Raw genomic sequence first — 20057 nt, forward strand, 5'->3', positions numbered from 1 at the left:
GCCCGCTTGGAAAGCAAGAATGTTCTAGCAAGATTTCCTTGTTGAATCGGAATTCCGATCCTCTTGGTAAAAAACGAACCAGTCTTCCTGTAAATAGTGGAGGTGGTGGAGGCAATAAGGCGAGGTGAATACGTTTAATTGAGGGTTTTACACTACTACTCCAAGTTCCAAATGCTTCAACAGCAAATGGAGATGTTGATACTAATTATTCTTTTAATTACCAGCTGTTCTGGTACCATCGAACCGATTTCGGTCACGCTAATCATTATCAGAGAATAGCTGAATGTGCTGAAGATTTGTGCTCGAGTTTTTATATATTATATCTAATAGTTTTCAGTGCCCTAAGAAATTGTTACTCTTCCTTACATTTCCAATGCGCCGCCAACCTTTGGAACTACGATTTGCCTGTAGTTACACTGACTCATATATCCTTAAACTGGAACCAGAAAAGAAAAAAAATGTAGGGGTTTGGCGGTATAACATCTAATGAGTGGTTGGTACTCAGACGGGCGTGCATAAAGTCCTATCATATTTCATACCAACTGGTGCTCTCTATTGCCTCACTCAGACACCGGAGGCTTTTGATTCAAGGCAGGCTTTACGTGCCTCCTAAAGCACGGGAGTGTTGACGCCTCAGCAGCCTCCGGTACTATACTGAGAATTTACTGTTAGAGAAACTCAACAACTGGTCTTGGGCCGAATCTGAATGTACCTTTACAAGTATTAGGAAATTTTAATTTAAAAATATATTAAAAATTACAAGGATACAAATAAAAAAAACTATTTATTATTTGAAACATTTATTTAAGACAAAACCTAACCTAACAGTATCACAGTCATGCTTTTACTAAAAGTACTTTAAAGTTATTTTTACACGATATCATTACATAGTCAGTAGTAATAGTTGTTATCTATTATATATATACATATATATATATTTTGTTATTTTTTTCCTTTGTGCGTCAATCACGTGACAACTATGTCGGTATGACTAAACGATGTAAACTCCTTATATTGTCAAAGGCATTTTTTTTATTTCGTTATACCTTCCTCCTTTTGAACAGAGCCGAGATGGCCCTGTGGTTAGAACGCGGCATCTTAACCGATGATTGCGAGTTCAAGCCCAGGCAAGCACCACTGAATTTTCATGTGCTTAATTTGTGTTTATAATTGGCGGCGGTGAAGGAAAACATCGTGAGGAAACCTGCATGTGTCTAATTTCAGCGAAAACGCTTAAATTACATTTTGTTTTTTTAATCTGTTGAGTTATTCTATATAATTTTGAAATTAGAACTTGATTTATTGCGTTATATCCGAACGTGAACAAATACAATAAATTTGAATGTTTTAGGATGTATATTTCATTTAAGTAAAAGTTTCATTATATAATCCTAAATTAAGCACTGAGTTAAGTATGTTTATATATAATAATGATATGTGTTATATAACATTTGTACATTTTTATATAAAATATGTCAAGTATGAGTAAACGCCAGTTTATCATAATTATGACAACTCAGTGAGTATTTTACTTCAATTCGTTTCATAGTTGAGCATTTTAGAGCAAGGCATTGTATATTTTCGGAGTCATTCGATTGCATTGTGTGCGTGTTCATTTCTGTGTGTGTAAATGTTTTTATTTATTAAAGAGCAGATATATTATGACAATTCGGTTAGTATTTTACATTAATTTGTTTCATTGTTGAGCACTTTAGCGTTGTATAAATTCGGAGTCATTTGATTGCATTGTTTGTGTGTGGGTATGCCTTTGTGTTTATTTTTTATTCTTTTATAAAAGAACAGATATATTATCTATAAAAATTATATTACTTCTAACCGAATACTTAATCTATACACAGTATATACATTTATTAAAAAAATAATTCGAATAAAAATCAAAATATTTCCTAGAGATATAAAACTTGGGGTGACTCTAGCAGCCTTAAGGATGGAACATACTTGCGCGACGAAGAAGCGATTATAAAGCTCCGGCTACATCTTCGTCGCTATAATATCAAGCTCATATCGCTTAACTTGATCGCGCTAGTGTGTTCCTATCCCTTACATGTCTAGTTCCTTAGATTATTTTAATTAAGTCTCAAATTAAATAGAAGTCGTATTGACCTCTCCCGAAGTATACATAATCTGAGCACCACTTTCTGGCTTGTAAGTCTGTTGAGCAACATGCTGGGTACGCTAGTTTGGACTTAGTGAGCTTGGCACATCTCTGGCACAGATCTAGAAGCTCGTCCTGGAAAAGAAGAGTAAAGTTAAAGTTAAGTTAAGTTCAATAAGCATTTTATCATGATTTATATTCTAATTAATATTAAAAATGCGAAAGTAAGTTTGTTTGTTACGCTTTAAAGTCTTAACTATTAAACAGATTACTATTAAAGTTCCTAGACTTGACTAAAATAGTATCAATTAAAATAAGTTATAAATTCTTACGTCTGTATGACATTCAGCTGACTCAGTAAACACTCCGCTACCGGGTGCCAGCCAGGGTGGTCGCGCATTCGATTCTCGGACGACAGCCGCTATACACATCAGTATGAATAGCATCGCTACACCGTTTTTCTGTGAACAAAATGAAAGTATTTAATTAAATTATTTTAGTGGACTAGTGTACAATATCCATTGAAATACTCCACTATACTACTGTTGATTGATGGATATGCCTATCTTATTTTAAGCCTTTAGATGTTACAAAATATATTTAAAAAAATACATCCAATTTTCAATTGTACATAGACAGGGGGTGTAACTCAGTGGTAGAGTGTCTGCTTCGCATGCTGAAAGTCCTGGGTTCAAATCCCAGCACCTCCAACTAACATATGTTAATATTTTGTCAACTTAAATTACTATTATGAAGAGATACGTTTTGAACTTCATACTTTAATTTAATTAATAATAATTAACTAATAATTTAGTTATAACTCTTAATTTTAAAATTAATTACACTTAGAGAATATATAATATGTATATACTTGTTTTAATTCAGAAACAGTTCAGAATTCCCTGTAACGGAGTCGTTAAGCCGTTGGTTCTGAGTCTCAATCTCCAACGTCTGTAAGATTGGTGACCCGTCGGTTAAAAGCGAGTACGATCATCGTAGACTTGTCGATCATTTAATGACATCTAATGAGGCTTTATAAGAGTGAATGAATGTATAATGAGTCTATCATCGCGTCTCCAGCTCATTTAACTTTCTCTAATAACCGAAATCGATCGAGAGAACACCGTTATAATTATTTTACATCAAAAGCGGGTAATTATTATCTATAGCTTCGCACTTATTTAAAAGATTTGTTTTAGGAATTTCGAACCTTACGACAGGTTTTGTTTTGATTTAATTTCATTGTGAACTGCATGTCACGCGATAAACCTTATTGAAATTAAATCTTTAAATCAGAGTTTTCAGTTAGAATTAGAGTTTGTCGATAACAATTACAACGAATACAATATAGAGTATTTATTAACGTTTTTTTTTTTTTTCTTAAATACAGTCGTAGAACCGTCCTTTTACCGACTAGTAACTATTTTCCGCTCTCTAAAATGAAATCTCCATTAAATTGTAACAATTCAGTAAATTTCAATCAAGAATCCTCTTTAATTTTCTGCACATAGCATTACAAAATGAGATCCTAACTTATATCTAAGTGCAGCACCGTCCCATAATCGCTTGGACAAAAATCGGCTCACGCTATTAATGTATAAGATCATTACGGTCAAAACCCTCTTAAATATATTCCGAGTATTGATATAAATATCTTAGCAAATAACTTATAAACAGAATAAATAGCAGTGAAATATGAGGAAAATGTTTTGAAGAATTATTATTCTAAGAATTTCGTCATGCCGATGTGTGAAGACTACGTGAGTGTATACGAAAATTTTGGGTAAATACCTTATACTGTACTATGATTCACTAAGATTTAATATAAAGATATTATTTTTTATGTAATAGGTTAGAAGACGGACAATTTGGAAAATTAAATTATACCTTGCATCTCTTGGGAGTTATTATGTCCCTTGTGCCTGTAGTAGCACTGGCTCACTCGCCCTTCAAACCGTAACACAACAATACAACGTATTGCTGTTTGGCGGTAGAATACAAAAACATGAGTGCGTGATACCTACCCAGACACCCGTCTGGGTAGGTATCATCCACTCATCATATTGCTAAGCCCTATTACCAAGAATATATTTATATCTATATCTCATCGTCATTAGTAAAGAAAAAGATAAAAATAATCCACTCAATAAATAATATTATAATCCAAATAATTACAAAAAATGACTCAAAATCTATACTAATATTAAAGCAAAAGTAACTCTGTCTGTCTGTTGCTATTTTACAGCCAAACCACTGAACCGGATTTGAAGATATTTGATACGAAGCGAGCTTGAACCCCGAGCAAGGCCTAAGACTTTTTATGTTAAATACCTGAGCACCCTTAAAACACGAGTAAAGGCACAAGCGCCAGCTAGTATTTCATAAATTCTTGTTGTATTGTACGCTAATGTTGTACAAATACATCGGCGGCCCTCATTTAAAGTTTTGGACGTCATAAAATTTGTTAAAATAATTTACATACATTAGCAGCTTGTAAATTTCCCACTGCTGGGCTAAGGCCTCCTCTCCCTTTGAGGAGAAGGGTTGGAGCATATTCCACCACGCTGCTCCAATGCGGGTTGGACACATACAGGTTTCCTCACGATGTTTTTTTCCTCACGATTTTCTTATTTAATTTACATAAACCCTCTCAAAAGTTGAGTTTTTCTATCCAAGAGTGAGAATTTACAGTTCATATCTTAATATCAAAATAGCCAACATACTATAATAGCTGCTATGTATTATACCCTATTACGTCATTATATATATATATAATATGTTATCTGTATGTTATCGACAAGATATAAACGACCCATTAACGATTCCGCTAAAACTCAGCGACAAGCTGCTTAAACTTTTATATGACTATTTATTTAATCGTAATATTTGTACTATATAACAAATATATCGCTGTTTATATATAGTTTAGTCTAGTATTTTAAGGGGCCTTTATAGGCAGCCTATATGTCGGGCCCCATTGTTACACGCTAAATTTAATCAAAATTGGTTCAAAAATTTGACTAAATGAGTTTGAGAGAATCACTCAATTATATGTTGAATCAGCAGTTTCGAAAAACCATTAGTTGTTTTACAAAACAGTTGTACAGTGTTCAGTTGTATACCCCTCCCACTAAGTTTATCAATACTGAGAAGCAAGCTTAGACGTGATGCAGGTTAACTTAAGTTTTAACGCTTTGAAATGAAGTTTTTTGCGCGGCTTACACTAGAGTAGTAGCTATGACCTCTTCGGACGGTCTTGACCTCTTTCGTTTTCGAAATATTGTGTACGGTTTTTCGTAAAACTATTTTAACTATTTTTTGTTATTGTTTCATAACTCACATTTGAATTTTAGTTAACATATTTTTTTTTCATGTAATCACTCTCAAACGTTGATAATTGTCTGTTACTTAGTACATAATGTATAGAGAAAGGAATTTCGTTAAACCACATGTCCTACAGTCCTCGTTAATAAAGCCTAAATATAGATTTCCGTACCACCGTAGGTACCACCAACTCATCACGCATTCTACCATTAAATAGCAATACTTAGTATGCATGTGTCCCGTTTGAAGGATCAGTGAACTAGTAATACTTCAAGCACAAGGAACATACCATCTTATTTTCCAAGGTTGGTGGTGGTGGTCATAAAACAGATGGTAAAAAAATCAATATATTTATATTAAATTAATATATATAATTGTCGGTCTACTAATTAAATTTGAAAAAAAAACACTATGATTAATTATCTTCTAAGTAAACTCAGAAACTAAAGTAAATTTAAATTGGCATAACCGTTCGACTTAGATCTGAGGATTATCGGAGCGTCTTAAAATCAAAACCGAAAACTATTAAAGCTATAATAATAAAAATCAAAATCTTATTTAAGTCTAACCATAGAAGCACTTTTTAATCGCCATGACACAGTGTTGAATTAAATTAAAAGCTATTACTTGTTCCGAAAACAGATTCTATTGAAAAGAACCAGCAAGAAACTGAGCAATTACTCATTTCCACCATTTTAATTAATATATTTTTTTATGGCATTGGTTGGCGGAGCATATGGGCCACCTGATTGTAAGTGATCACCACCGCCCATAGACAAAGGCGCTGTAAGAAATATTAACCATACCTTACAACACCTATGCGCCACCAACATTGGGAACTAAGATGTTATGTCCCTTGTGCCTGTGATTACACTGGCTCACTCACCCTTCTAACCGGAACACAACAACATAGAGTACTGTTATTTGGCGGTAGAATACCAGATGAGTGGGTGGTACCTACCCAGACGGGCTTGCACAAAGCCCTACCGTCAAGTAAATAAATACTAAATTGATATATACTGCCTAGAAAACAACAAATACTAAGTCCAGGCTGCCTTATCCTTAATATTAATCTAGTATTAAGTAACATTCCTTATTTATCAATATTTTTTTTATATATGAGCCTAAATGTTCTTAATAAGCCAAGTTAAAAATAACTGTGGAATCTCATTATAGAAACGAATACCGCGCCCCAGGAAGGATGTATTAACTTTGCGAAGTCAGACTCGTGTCTATACAATGATAACAAATACATTTAAAATAAAAAACCCTCGAAATGATTTTACGAATACAAAATACAACAATAATATCACAAGTAGATGATATTTGTCCAAACAGTTACTTAATCAATAAAATTTATTACAATTGATAAAACAATGGGGTTGATAAAATGATTGAAATTTGGGTCAGTGTTGTTTTCGATATGTACCATTGTAAATATTATTGGGTCAATAATGACGCTTGATTCTGATACAATGATTGTGAAACAATCAACCATCGTACTTGTATTATCTCGAAGGTACCGTCCTGAGCGAAATGGTCCAGTGCTACGGAACAGAACACGTGGATCACGAAGATCGTGGGTTCAAATATATGTTGCGTGAAATATACCTAACACGTGCAATTTATTTTCTAAATGAAGATTCAAAGGTTTTACTTTATTTATATAATACATACATTATATATAGACAATATTCTTATAACAAAATTGATGGTTAATCTAACCTCCCCTAGGTGGGGAGGTTGGATTAACCACCGACTTAGAAGTTTTTTAGTTATTTATGGTGCGGATAGAGGTACTAATACGTGAGGCAAGGTTTTATTATTAAATCTAATTAAAAATAATAAGTATTAGAGAATATGCTTACGTTTATACGTTAAAGAGGTTTTAGTAATATCTACGCATCGCAATCTCTCCTGCTCTAAATTTAGACTGTTAACGTGATGAGCTTGGATTTCATGTTCAAATGAGCTTATATTGAAGTTTATAATTAAATTGTCTGTTCTATTGATGCCAGTCAATTTAATGGCAGACAAACCAACTATGCTGGAGATATTATAGCGCACATGTGTGTACGCAAAAACAAGTGCACTCTCTCCCCCTTTTTTTATGATAAACGTGGGCGGAAGAGCCAATAGGCCACCTGATGTTAAGTGGTCACCAATGGCGCTATAAGAAATATTAACAATTCCTTACATAGCTAATGCCTTGCACCTGTAGTTACACTGGCTCACTCACGCTTCAAACCGGAACACAACAATACCGGGTACTGCTGTTTAGCGGTCGAATATCTGATGAGTTGGTGGTACGTTTCCAGACGGGCCGGCACAAAGGCCTACCACCAAGTAAACTTCATAATCTGATGGGGCGGCTTTATATACTTTCTGAGGCACCGGAGTGTACACACTTCTCACTTCTAAACTTCGTACTGTTACTGAGGAAAACCTAATAACTCCTTTATCGGCCCGACCTGGTGTCTGTTATATGGGCAGCTGCAAACCTTCTCAAGAAAAAAGAAAGCTTTATTCTTAAAAAGTATATTATTTAAATATGTCAGATTAATCTGTTTTCGTAAAATGATTTAGCACGTTTTCAGTTATATATCACGTTTGACCAAGTGTCCTAAATAATTATCTAATTTAAAGGTCATTTGAAAAGCTATTATATGTTTCGTGATATTAATGATATGTTTTGTTCATTGATAAGCGATATTGTAAAGGTTTACATAAGGAGCTTCTGAAACTTTGATACGTTATTTTATTTCAAAAATATCAGTCAGGACAAAGGTCTAATGCCAGTTAATTTAAAAAAAAAAATCTTTATAATAGCAAAATTTTTAATTTATGGTATTCGTAGTCATCAAAGTTGAAAGTCAATACCAATCTCTTAATTACGCCTCATTGGAAAATTTACTCAACTCAAGGATAGTGTAATTCTTTTTTTATTTAATTGTTAAACGGACGGCCAAATGGTCCACTGATGGTATGTGGTCACCACCACCCATAGACATTGGCATTGTTTGAAATATTAATCATTCTTTATAGCACACCAATGCGCCACCAACTGGAGCTCCGTCTGTAGTTACACTGGCTCACCTATATGATGAGTGGGTGCTACCCACCCAGACGGGCTTGTACAAAGCTCTGCAATACCATATTATATTGTGTGATATGTTCATGGTAGATGATCGTCAGGGGTCATGATTGCCAAGACTTTAAATATTAGGAAACTCTGTACACAAAATACATAATAACTTCATAATCATGCAATCCCAATACTTTATTGAAATTAAACATTTACGTCACTGTTTCTCAACGTATTACTGCTTTGAAATGTATAACCTATCCCAAATGAATATTTGAGAAAAGATTTGAGTCGAATAGCAATCAGTAGTTCCGAATAAAAAAGTGTGTGTATGAAATTTTCTAAATTGTTTTTTTGTTTCTTTTTCGTTAATCATTTTCGCTTCAAATTCAAATCATAACGATTCTAAAGAAGTTTTACTTCTATAACATCATATTAATTCATCGTTATCAGTGGCGTAGCTAGGTGGACAAGGGCCCCGGTGCATAGAAAAAGAAACGGGCCCTCATCCCCTCTTCAACTTATATTGCCCTTCAAAACTATAGATAGCAATAAGAATAGGATACAGGATACATTGAGATGAACTTATCATTAGTAGGCTAAATCCATATGTCATCTCTATTCAAAGCTTAGGTTAGAGGGCCCCCCTGAGCTCCGGGGCACTGGTGCACTGCACCACCTGGCCCTACGATAGCTACGCCACTGATCGTCAACATCAAGACTTAAAATCTAGTAAATCTAATTTATTTCAGTAGTCTTCCCGATAAGTGGAAAAAGCTGGAGAATTGGAGTTCGAAGGATCCTAAGATACGAGTATTTTTAATAACTTATAAATACCAAGGAGCCAAGTAAAGTGCCAGACGGGACGTTGGGATTCGAAAACATTTTGACAAATACAACATCCGCAGCATCAAAAAGGATATATATAATGTCGCGAAGGATAAGAATATTAATCGTAGAATTAATTAGTTTTAAGTTAGTTATAGTTTTATTTTTGTATTATACTAGTGACCGGCGTCGCACGAGTCCAATGCTGATATTAAATATACTACAGAAAGTCTTCATATACAACGCTCACTGCTTTTTTGTCATTAGGCAATACAAACCACTATCTCCTTGCATTTTAAATCTGTAACATCTCTTTAATATCTGAAACGACTCTTTTTTATACTATGTAGTAAATAATATGACTTACGAGAATTACACTGAATAAGATGACTTTATTCAGTTCTTTAAATGAGAATTAAAAAAAATGCTAAGTGAATTTGTTACGCTTTTACATCTTAACTGCTAAACTGATTAGCGAGAAAGTTATTAGAAAAGGACTGGTAGTATCTGCCTCTCCTTCTCACACGCGTGCGGAGCTGCGGGAAAATTGTCTTTGATATAAAAATTTGTTCCTATTTATTGTAATATGCCGCAAAATGGCGCTATACAAAACCATACCGTTTGACCATAGTGACTATTGATTGGCAGACATGCAGGTCGCCTGCCTGGTTTTGAGTATTCAGATTTCATTTACTGTTTCTTTTTTCGGATTACTGTTAATACAAATATACCTACTAATAGTAAGTGATTCTCTTCTTTTAGAGATGGTTTAGAACTTATTCATATATTTATGCGGGTAACACGTGTGGTAGTTGATCAGGTTATCTCACGATGTTTTCGATCTACATCCTACGATATAAACACGTCATTAACCCCATCAATTATTTATCGAAAATTATTTTAAAAGTACTGAATAAACACCACTCGTTCCCTAGACAAAGAAAAATTATTTATATCATAATTTCCATTGAAAAAGGACAGCGTGATTCAGAGAAAACGAATAAAATGAACAACGACATCTATTAATACATATAAAAACTAAATAAATGCTAAAAAGTACACAAGTACAAAACGTATTAAGTGTATACACACAATTAACAAACATAATACTATGTGTGCGTTAAGTGTATTCGTATCTGGACCACACAAGATATCAATCACTGTTAATACTTGAATGTGAATTGTTCATTATAATTTATAGTATTCATATTATCTATGACAATTATTTGACGATAAAAGATTTATTATTGAATAGTACTATGCTAGTACTATGACTTGATAAGCAAAAGTAGGGCGCTGGGCGTTCTACAGCATTGATGCCTCGATAATATGTGATAAACTTGTTTGATGATTGATCTTACATCTTAGCCCTTATACATCGAAAGCCCAGAGCCTTTTTATCCAAAACTATACCACGTACAAGTAAGCTTGATCTTTTTGACAGATGTAAATTTTTCTGATCTACATAACTTTGCAATCAAATTCAAAGTCAAAAATCTTTATTCAATATAGAAGTGTTTACACTTGCTTATTGATAGTCAAAAATCTACCACCGGTTCGGAATTTAACACCTCGGACCTGAGAGGAACCGGCGAAAGAAACTCAGCGGGATATTTTTTTTTTCCATTTTGCATGTACAATAATAATGATATTTTAGTTATTTGAAACAGCCTGGAATGACAAACATATTAATTTTTTAATTTAATGATTTTAAAAATTCTAAAAAAAAAAATACATATCACACAAAATTCTAAAGATTCAAACGTATTCCGAAAATTTTAAGACTTTTCATTATTTCAATTCAATTTCAAGTAAAATTTAAATAGAAACACTAAAAATAACAGATGCTTGTAAAATGGTACATCGGTCGGACGGGTGGGACACAAATAACAGGCAGGCAGGCAGACTGTAACAAATATCGGTTACAAAAAATCATTTTTAAGTTAATGTTACGAACGGTCCTTTTGGTTGGGGGCTCTTCAGTTGGTATAACTCTATTTAGAAAAATAAGGTAAAAATAAATTGAGTTCTAATTTAAATTACGTAATAATTTATGTCTAGTCCAATAAAGAATTTCACACATAATAGACCCACACCATCTCGTCACAGTTACAAGTATTTTAAAACGTTATTTTTTGGACTACAAGATATTTTCTGTTTCCCATCACTAGTCCGTCTGTAAAAAGATCAAGCTAACTTGTACAGGGTATACATAGATAATTTAAGTATTCTTCAGATCGTCTTTATGGGATAGCTACAGGGGGCCTCCTAAAAATAGTATGATAACTAAAACGAGGGTCGTCGTGCGATACCCGTTTAGAATGAAATTTCTTTCGCTTATATTTTGTGTTAAAAAACAGAGACAATGAAATAAATCAACAGCGTTTTTTCAAACTGAGATGAGAAAAATGTAATTAAAACCATTTACCGTTTCAATAATAAGATATAAGGTGAAGAAATAATATACAAATCCTCCTACACTAGAAAGAGACTGAAGCCAAGATTTCAAGAGGAAAGGTTGCCTGGAGGCATTCCTTTATTAACGATACTGTCACTTCTCTCTACTCTAAGCCGCATAAAAAATATCGTTTAAAAAAAAAACTGATATTAAAGTAGAATTGTTTGTGAATTAGCTTTATGCTACAAAAATCATATATATTTATTGAAAATAATCGCTACAACAAAAATATATCGGTACTGTAAGAAATATCAACCATCCCTAACATTGCGAATTCGCCACCAACCTATTACTAAGATATTGTCCCTTGTGCCTGTAATTATATAATTATTTCCAACTCACCCTCCAATCAACAGCAATACTTGATAATAATAATAAGTTAATAATAATAAAAACTTCAATACGCTTATTAAAGATATGCGGATATTAATTATGTCATAACTAGATAACCGGTATATTTCTGTATAACACGTAATCATAATGACGGTCAAAGCCTAATCTTTGTAGCACATCACCTTTCGTTAAGGAAGCTTTAGTATAAATATCCAAATTTAGTTTTCCTCGCCGATTACGGTCGAGGCGGTCTAGGCAAATGTCTGCACCCGACATAACAATTTGCAAAAGTTTGTACTCTCTTAATCAACACCTAACATCCACGATATCCACATAATTCACGATCAAAATTGTTTTGCGAAAAAAAAAAACTTAAAACTTTCCGAATAAATTCCAATAATGATAACATACTTAAACGACCTTCAAACAAATTTTACTAATATGAGCAATTTCTTTGATTTAATTATATAACGTTTTAAAATTAGACTTATTTTATCTAAATTGTCATATTTTTATGGTTAAGGTATCATTTCAAATAAACAAAGCGTTCCATTACGCTTTGTTTATTTGAAATCCATCACGATCAGAAAGAATACGGGCGTAGGACTAATTAATTTACGTACTTGCCGTGAACATACTTCGAACTTTTAGACTCCAGGCTGAATATTTAATAGAAAACCCAATATTTTTTTATTAACTCAACCCAAGTTCTTTGGACCACAGTCGTATAATGTAGCTTCTAGACTAACGAGGTATTCAAAGTTGCTTTACTAAGTAAGCAACAATTTGGGTACTTGAAAGGGATGTTATGAATGTGTAATTTCGAATGAATACGGATATATGAAGGATATTTTATCAGTTACAGATCCGGTTACGAAATCATACTCCTTTTGGGTATTAAGATTATGCAAAAACAATAATAAATATTTATTGATTATATCATTATTTTTATCGACGACCTCCGTGGTCGAGCTGTGTGTACACCGGTTTTCATGGGTACGCCACTTCGAAGTCTTGGGTTCGATTTCCGGCCTAGTCGATGTAGAAAAAGTTGATTAGTTTTCTACGTTGTCTTGGGTCTGGGTGTTGCTACCGTCGTTACTTCTGATTTTCCATAACACAAGAGCTTTAGCTACTTACATTGGGATCAGAGTAATGTATGTGATGTTGTCCAATATTTATTTATTTAATTAAATACAATGAAAATTTAATTTAATACTAATAGTTACGGATAGTTTTTTATTTCGGATATCCGATAGGTCGTTACGTTTACGGAACTGCATACCATGCAAGACAACTCAGCAGTGCTTAGTACCCCATCAGTCAGATCACGACAAGACAAGTTGTCCGATCAAAAATATATATATTCCTTATAAACGAAGAACTCGTGCAGAATTATTATTATATCATGTAGACTAGAATTATCTTGTTGTGATAAACAAATTTATAATATTATAGTTGAATATCAATAAATAGTTCAGTCTAGTAGTTGTAACGTCTGTGTTTATGTTTTCATTTAACTGATAAGTAAATACATATAATAGGTAGATAAGTATTTTAACACATAGAGTATGTATGATTTGTTACTTTAACGCTGAGAGACCAGCAACGGCGTACAGACGACTAAAAACTAAACGCTGATGTTAATATAATAGATCATAATTAAAGAAACCTTTCAAATAAATATAGAACGAAGTCTATAAACGTAGATAGGTTAGTTTTCGCATCGCTTCGCTTATTGGTTCGTTTCATTTTTTGGTAAGTAAGTAACCAATGGGATTCAAGCATGCTTGAATTTTATCAAATTCCATTTGTGGTTTGGTCGTGAAGGCGCAACAGAGTTAGTTTCGCATTTAGTAATAGAGGGCGATGAGTGCATGACACTCATGTCATCACGGCTTAAGAGTCGGACTTAACCCCCAAGTCGCATCAACAGATGTTACACGCCAAAATTGATTGTACTCAAGTCGTTCCCAATTACATAAAATGCATGTTTATGGAAAATATCAAACAAAATTATAGATGATCACTGAGCAGCGGGATTTTACTCGAATAACCCTTCTCTCTGTGCAAATATCTTTATATTATAATACGTATACAAACTTTGTGGTTCGATTCGTTAAATAATTACTTAAAGCTATTTATGTCATAAATCCGGCATATTAAAATGCACAAGTGTATGCACAGAATTGCACGATAAATCCGACACGACATACTACATCAGGCGGAAACAGTTGCAAGCCACTGCCAAGTTCCTTTGAAGTGCTGATCTAGATGATGGAGGCAGTTAAAACGTACATAAATTACGTTGAAACTGTGAGTGATAGTATGAATGTGATATGGTAGTTATGATGGTGAGGATGCTGTCCTGGCTGACTTCGGAGCAAACACAGGAGCACTTTCTGTTTCACGACTCGCAAAATCCGATGGGTCTGCAGAACCTAAAGAATCGTAAAAGCTTCAGACGCAGGACAAAATGACTTAAGTAGTTTCCGAGGGAGTGTACAAACCTACTTCCAAACTCTCTGTTACTACTGAGAATATTAACAGAAAAAACCAATCCAATATTTTTTTATTAAACCGACATTAGGTTTCAACCCAGAACCTCGAGATACCTCCCAAGACATGATATTTTTTTTCCATAATCGCATCAACGTAAAATTAAGAACGTTAACAGTGCTCGCGAATTTGGACTCATGATCTTCGGTTATAATCCACGTGTCCTATCTACTGGATTAACTCATAAATATTTAAATAAACCACCACCTAATGGTGAGTGGCCACCATCATCATTACACACTGGCGCTATAAAAAATATAAGCTTCTTAGATGACGTTGAAATAATATATATAAATAACCCGTATCAATACCCTCGTCTTAACCAGAACTCTGATCGTCTATCTGTATATCTATGCTAATAAGCTAGCTGTGCCAGCGACTTCGTGCGCGTTTTTAATTTAACAAAAAAGTTATTTTTATAGCCTAATACTCCTTATTATATTAGCTATCTGCCAGTGAAAATCCCGTCAAAATCAGTCCAACGGTTCCAGAGATTAGTCGGAACAAACAGAGAGAGAACAAAAATTAAAAAAAAGTTATATTCGTATATGTACCGTGTATACATACATATGTATTTAGTAAAACGCGGTTATTTTAATATTACAAACAGACACTCCAATTATTATATGTATATATATATATAATATGACGTTTTTTGTATCTGAAAAAACCACTAAATCAAAATACATAAAACTTATACCAGAAGATAGTGCGCGTTATGGAGAAGGTTTTAGGATATAAAATTATATAGCTTTAAATATGGACTATTGACTTGATAAACATTTTTATGGTCTTAAATAATATAGTGCTGTTTAACATTCTCAAGCAGCAATACTTTGTATCGTTTGCCGTGTTCCGGTTTGAAGGGGAGTGAGCCAGTGTACATACAGACACAAAGGATATAATAATGTAGTTACAAAGGCTAGTGGCGTATTGGAGATGTAAGGAATGATTAAAATTTCCATTCCAGATTGCCTATTGCCGTCCGCCTATTTATTACATAAGAAAGAAAATATAAATAAAACAATCTAGGAATTAATAAATTTCAATCTTGGAAATAAAGTTATGATTTTGCACATGACGAATAAATCGGTTCGATAATTTTCATGCCGGATAAATAATATTTGAATTGTATTAAGTAACATAGTTTATTGGAAGATCTTCGTGGTAAATACTACATTTTGAAACTCTGGGAAAAAATGCTGTTTGAGGGGTGGAGGGATTAATAGGTGGTCGGTCTGGAGTGCTTGAGTAACAGTTGTTATAATGCTATATATATAAATCTTTTTTTTTTATGTCATAGGTGGCAAACGAGCAGGAGGCTCACCTGATGGAAAGTGATTACCACCGCCCATGGATATCTGCAACATCGGAGGGCTTGCAGGTGCGTTGCCGGCCTTTCAGGAAAGAGCTACCTCATTTTTCTTAAAGCTAATAAATAACTAATACTCTTTACATCTTATTGTGTGTTGTGTATCATGTAGTAAGTAAACGTCACAATCAAACGTATTTTATTTCCAACTGAACGACAGCGGTGTACATCAAAGGAAACAGCACCAACCTACCAAGAAATCTTAAAAAATAATAATTCAAAAGTACTTGTTCAAAGTTTATATTGATTTTGATACGGCTCTTCTCTATCTGTCCGAGGTGGTTCGAAGTTGTTAAGTATAATATATTACCTAGTGTAAATAAAACATTTGATTTAATTTTGATACACAGCCTAAATGTAACGTCTAACAGCCTGTGTGCCGCTGGGCTAGCATCTCTCTTTTAAGAAGACTTAGAACGTATTGCACCGAGCTGTTCCTAGGATTGATGGATGCAAAGATTTTCATTCGAAACACAGATCGTACATGAGGAATAAACAGAAATTAAGCAAGTAAAGATTTAGATCTCGTTAAAACACAGGGTCGTCTTCGCTTCCGATTTTAGAAAAATGGGATCAAACGCTACGTAGATCTTTAGGAAAAGGGTAAGTGTAGAAAATATTAATAATAATTTACACCATAAAATCGACTTCAACTATCTGTTCCGAGACGTTATGGCTCACTAGTCATGTAAACTGAAACGAAGCAGTCCGATATTGCTTGAAAAGTAACTTTAAGTAACCGATGAGCTAAGATGGCCCAGTAGTTAGAAAGCGTGCAACTTAACCGATGATTGCGGTTTCCGTGCAAGCGCCACTGAATTTTCATGTGCTTGATTTGTGTTTATAATTCATCTCGTGCTTGGCGGTGAAGGAAAACATCGTGAGGAAACCTGCATGTTACAATTTTAACGAAATTTTGGCAAACGTGGATAATATATGCTTATAAACATATGTTTCAAACCTTCTCTTCAGAGTAAGAGGGTACCTTAACCCAGCAGTGGGAAATTTACAGGCTGTTACCGTAACTTTATTACTGTTCTCTCACACATAAATGGTTAATGAATTTGTTCTTAAAACAGTAGTTATTTGTATTAAGGTGATTCTGTGTAAGAGACTGGTATCTGTACTAGGTGACTTGTATGATCAGATTACCAGCCACCGGTAACTTTTGTATTAGTTTGTTCCTTGTAAATGTAACATAATTTTTGACAGTGTGGTGTTATTATTATATACATATATGCTAGTGTGTGTGTGTGATCGCAATATTTCTTTATCGCTGTTAACGTGCGAGTCTATAAGGGTAACCGAGAGTTACGTGTTTGTAAGATTTTCATGTTTTCTCTTTAGTTAGATCCTTGGTATATAAATACCTACTTATTTAAAGTTGTTTGAATTGTATCGTAATAGTTTAATTAAAAGTACGTTCGAAGTATCACACAAATTTTATATTAAAATCTACCAATATGCACATATATAATAGTTATATACGATCTTATTTACACAATAATTGTTAACATTAAGGCCTTAAACAAATATAAATTAAAAATTACTGAACAAATTACGACCACGTGGCTATTTCCCCGTTGAAGGAAAATCCGATCCTCTAAGCAAAAAATTATCAGCCCTCAAGTCACCAGTGTAAGCAATAAGATGTTATACTATCTATCTATACATATATTAAATTGGAGTGTCTGTTTGTAATATTAAAATAATCGCGTTTTACTAAATGCACGGTACATATATCTAAATAACAATTTTTACAATTTTTGTCTGTCTGTCTGTTTGTTCCGACTAATCTCTGGAACGGCTGGACCGATTTTGGCGGGACTTTCACTGGTAGATAGCTGATGTAACAAGGAGTAAAATAGGCTACTTTTATTTTAGAATTATATGTAAAATAATAATAAAGTAACGCTTTTTATTAAATTCAAACGCGCACGAATTCGCAGGCGCAGCTAGAACATAATAATCCTTATTTATATTTATAATAATGGTGTTAAATATCGAAGATATAAACCACAAACAAAACTTAAGCTATCAATTTAAAAAGTTAGCTTAATATACTTATCTATAATAGAAATAGATAACTTAACGTAACAAACAATGAAGATAAAAAATAACTTATAAAACATCCCGTTGATTCTACTGATTTAGCTTTATTTAAGTAAAATGTTATTTAAATTACCTTACTAGGTCCTCTTTTAGATCGCAGCTTCCAACTCGATCGATTTTATAAAGTAGCGTCAGTATTAGTTGATATTTTGAGTTATAATTTTAATTATATTCAATTTAGTTGATGTTATTAAATTAAAGGAAAAGTGTAACTACTGAGTTTCTTCGCAATCTTTGATGGCGATTCAAAAGTTTAAGATGTCACTTGGAAAAGTTAGTTTGGTTATTTTGTTAATGATATCAGATTAATCGCTAAAAAACATTAAGCAAAAATATTGTATAGTGCGTTAAACACGAAATCACGGGCTTGAACCCGGAATCTTTAATCAATATGAATGTTTTCTAGCCACGAGGCCATCTCGTCTTTTGTTATATATAAGGCACACCTGTAAACATTGGAAAAAACTATAAAAATAAAACATTCAGATAACCCCGACCGTTTGCGAGTAAGTGACGATTTGTTTTTAGCAATTATATCACTGTGACAGATGATTTTAAACTGTTATTATTATCTCGCACGTATTTTAAATAAATGTATTTGATTAATCAAAGTATTTTTCCTATTTTTTTTTTTTTCAATGCGGTGGGTGCCGACGTCCCGGATACAATGCCAAAGAAATATTATAATAATTAAATATTTATCAGGTCTGTCTTTTTTATTAATTAGAATTTAATTTTGGTTCTGTTTTTTAATAAAATAAAAATAAAAATTATTTTTTTTTAGTTCATTTTCAGTTCTCATAATTGTTAGGTTGGGTATAGTAACATTTAAATTAATATTTAAGTAAATTAATTGTGAAAAATTAGCAGACTAAAATAAATTACTTTATAAATTTACTTTTACTTTAGAACAATTGTTTTCTTTACTACAAGAATTCAAAAAAGCTTAGTTTTCGATTTATTAGCGGAACGAATTATTTAAAAAAGTAAACAGTGTACTTCTCATAATTAAATATTTTTAGACCTTTTAGTTTAATTTAACTGAGTTTTCATTATGTTTTAATTTAACTTATTAAAATATTTTTTTATTTAATATTAATTATTAATTTATTAATATTATATAATTCAAAATCTTAATAAATACAATTAAAAAAATAACTAAGTATGCCACATAGTAATTTTAAGCACTATGAAAAAAAAACACATAGCAACATTAAAAAAAATAACTTACCATAGATAAACAAAACGCCGCCATTTTGTATGTAACACTTCCGCACTCAATTCGCACTGAACTACAAAAAAAAAAAATTACGGTCTGTCTGTCTAGTTACGCGTGTTAACTGGGTATGCTCGCGTTAGACAGGCGTCGGCCATAATATGTGTATAGCTCCCTTATCTCGGAAACACATTGCCTCCGCGTGCTTCAGTAGTGATCCAGATAATCTGCAAGTATTTTTCATAGCGTCTGCGTTTTGAACTGTGACGTCACCGTCAGGTGACCGACACTCCTGTTTTTTTAAACTTATTTTTCAATAATATCTGTGTGACAATTTATTTTATATTTTTTATAAAATAATGTGTTTATGCACATATAAGGTGAGTACCTATAGTTCGAGTCCAAGTCCAAAATTACCAATAAAATTAAAACGAATACTTTGATAGTGGTGGTAAGTACATTTTCGAACCCCATAATCAACATTAACAAATATCATATATATATGTATCGTAACAGGCATGTAAGGATAAAAAGAAGGGAAAGGGGGCTTCGAACCAACAGTAGAACATTACCAGGCTTCTGTAATTTACGTATATTTATAGTATATATCAAATACTATAAATATTGAGGAAGTTAGTTTATCAAAGATAATTT

General features: G+C 33.1%; 1 protein-coding gene and 1 non-coding gene across 2 annotated transcripts; one reads left to right on the top strand and one right to left on the bottom strand.

Moving 5' to 3' along the window:
- Positions 1 to 1840: 1840 nt before the first annotated feature.
- On the bottom strand, positions 1841 to 19536 carry LOC125074021. Its single transcript, XM_047685199.1, has 3 exons — positions 19419 to 19536; positions 2449 to 2577; positions 1841 to 2251 (listed from the first exon to the last, which is right to left on the bottom strand). Exons 1-3 carry the CDS (start codon positions 19440 to 19442, stop codon positions 2099 to 2101), a joined length of 306 nt encoding a protein of 101 aa, XP_047541155.1. The 5' UTR covers positions 19443 to 19536; the 3' UTR covers positions 1841 to 2098.
- Positions 2755 to 2826, top strand: Trnaa-cgc. The gene has a single exon. It is a non-coding gene; the product is annotated as a tRNA-Ala (tRNA).
- Positions 19537 to 20057: the final 521 nt, after the last annotated feature.

The sequence above is a fragment of the Vanessa atalanta genome, chromosome 26 (genome assembly GCF_905147765.1).
Source record: "Vanessa atalanta chromosome 26, ilVanAtal1.2, whole genome shotgun sequence".
Classification (NCBI taxonomy): Eukaryota; Metazoa; Arthropoda; class Insecta; order Lepidoptera; family Nymphalidae; genus Vanessa; species Vanessa atalanta.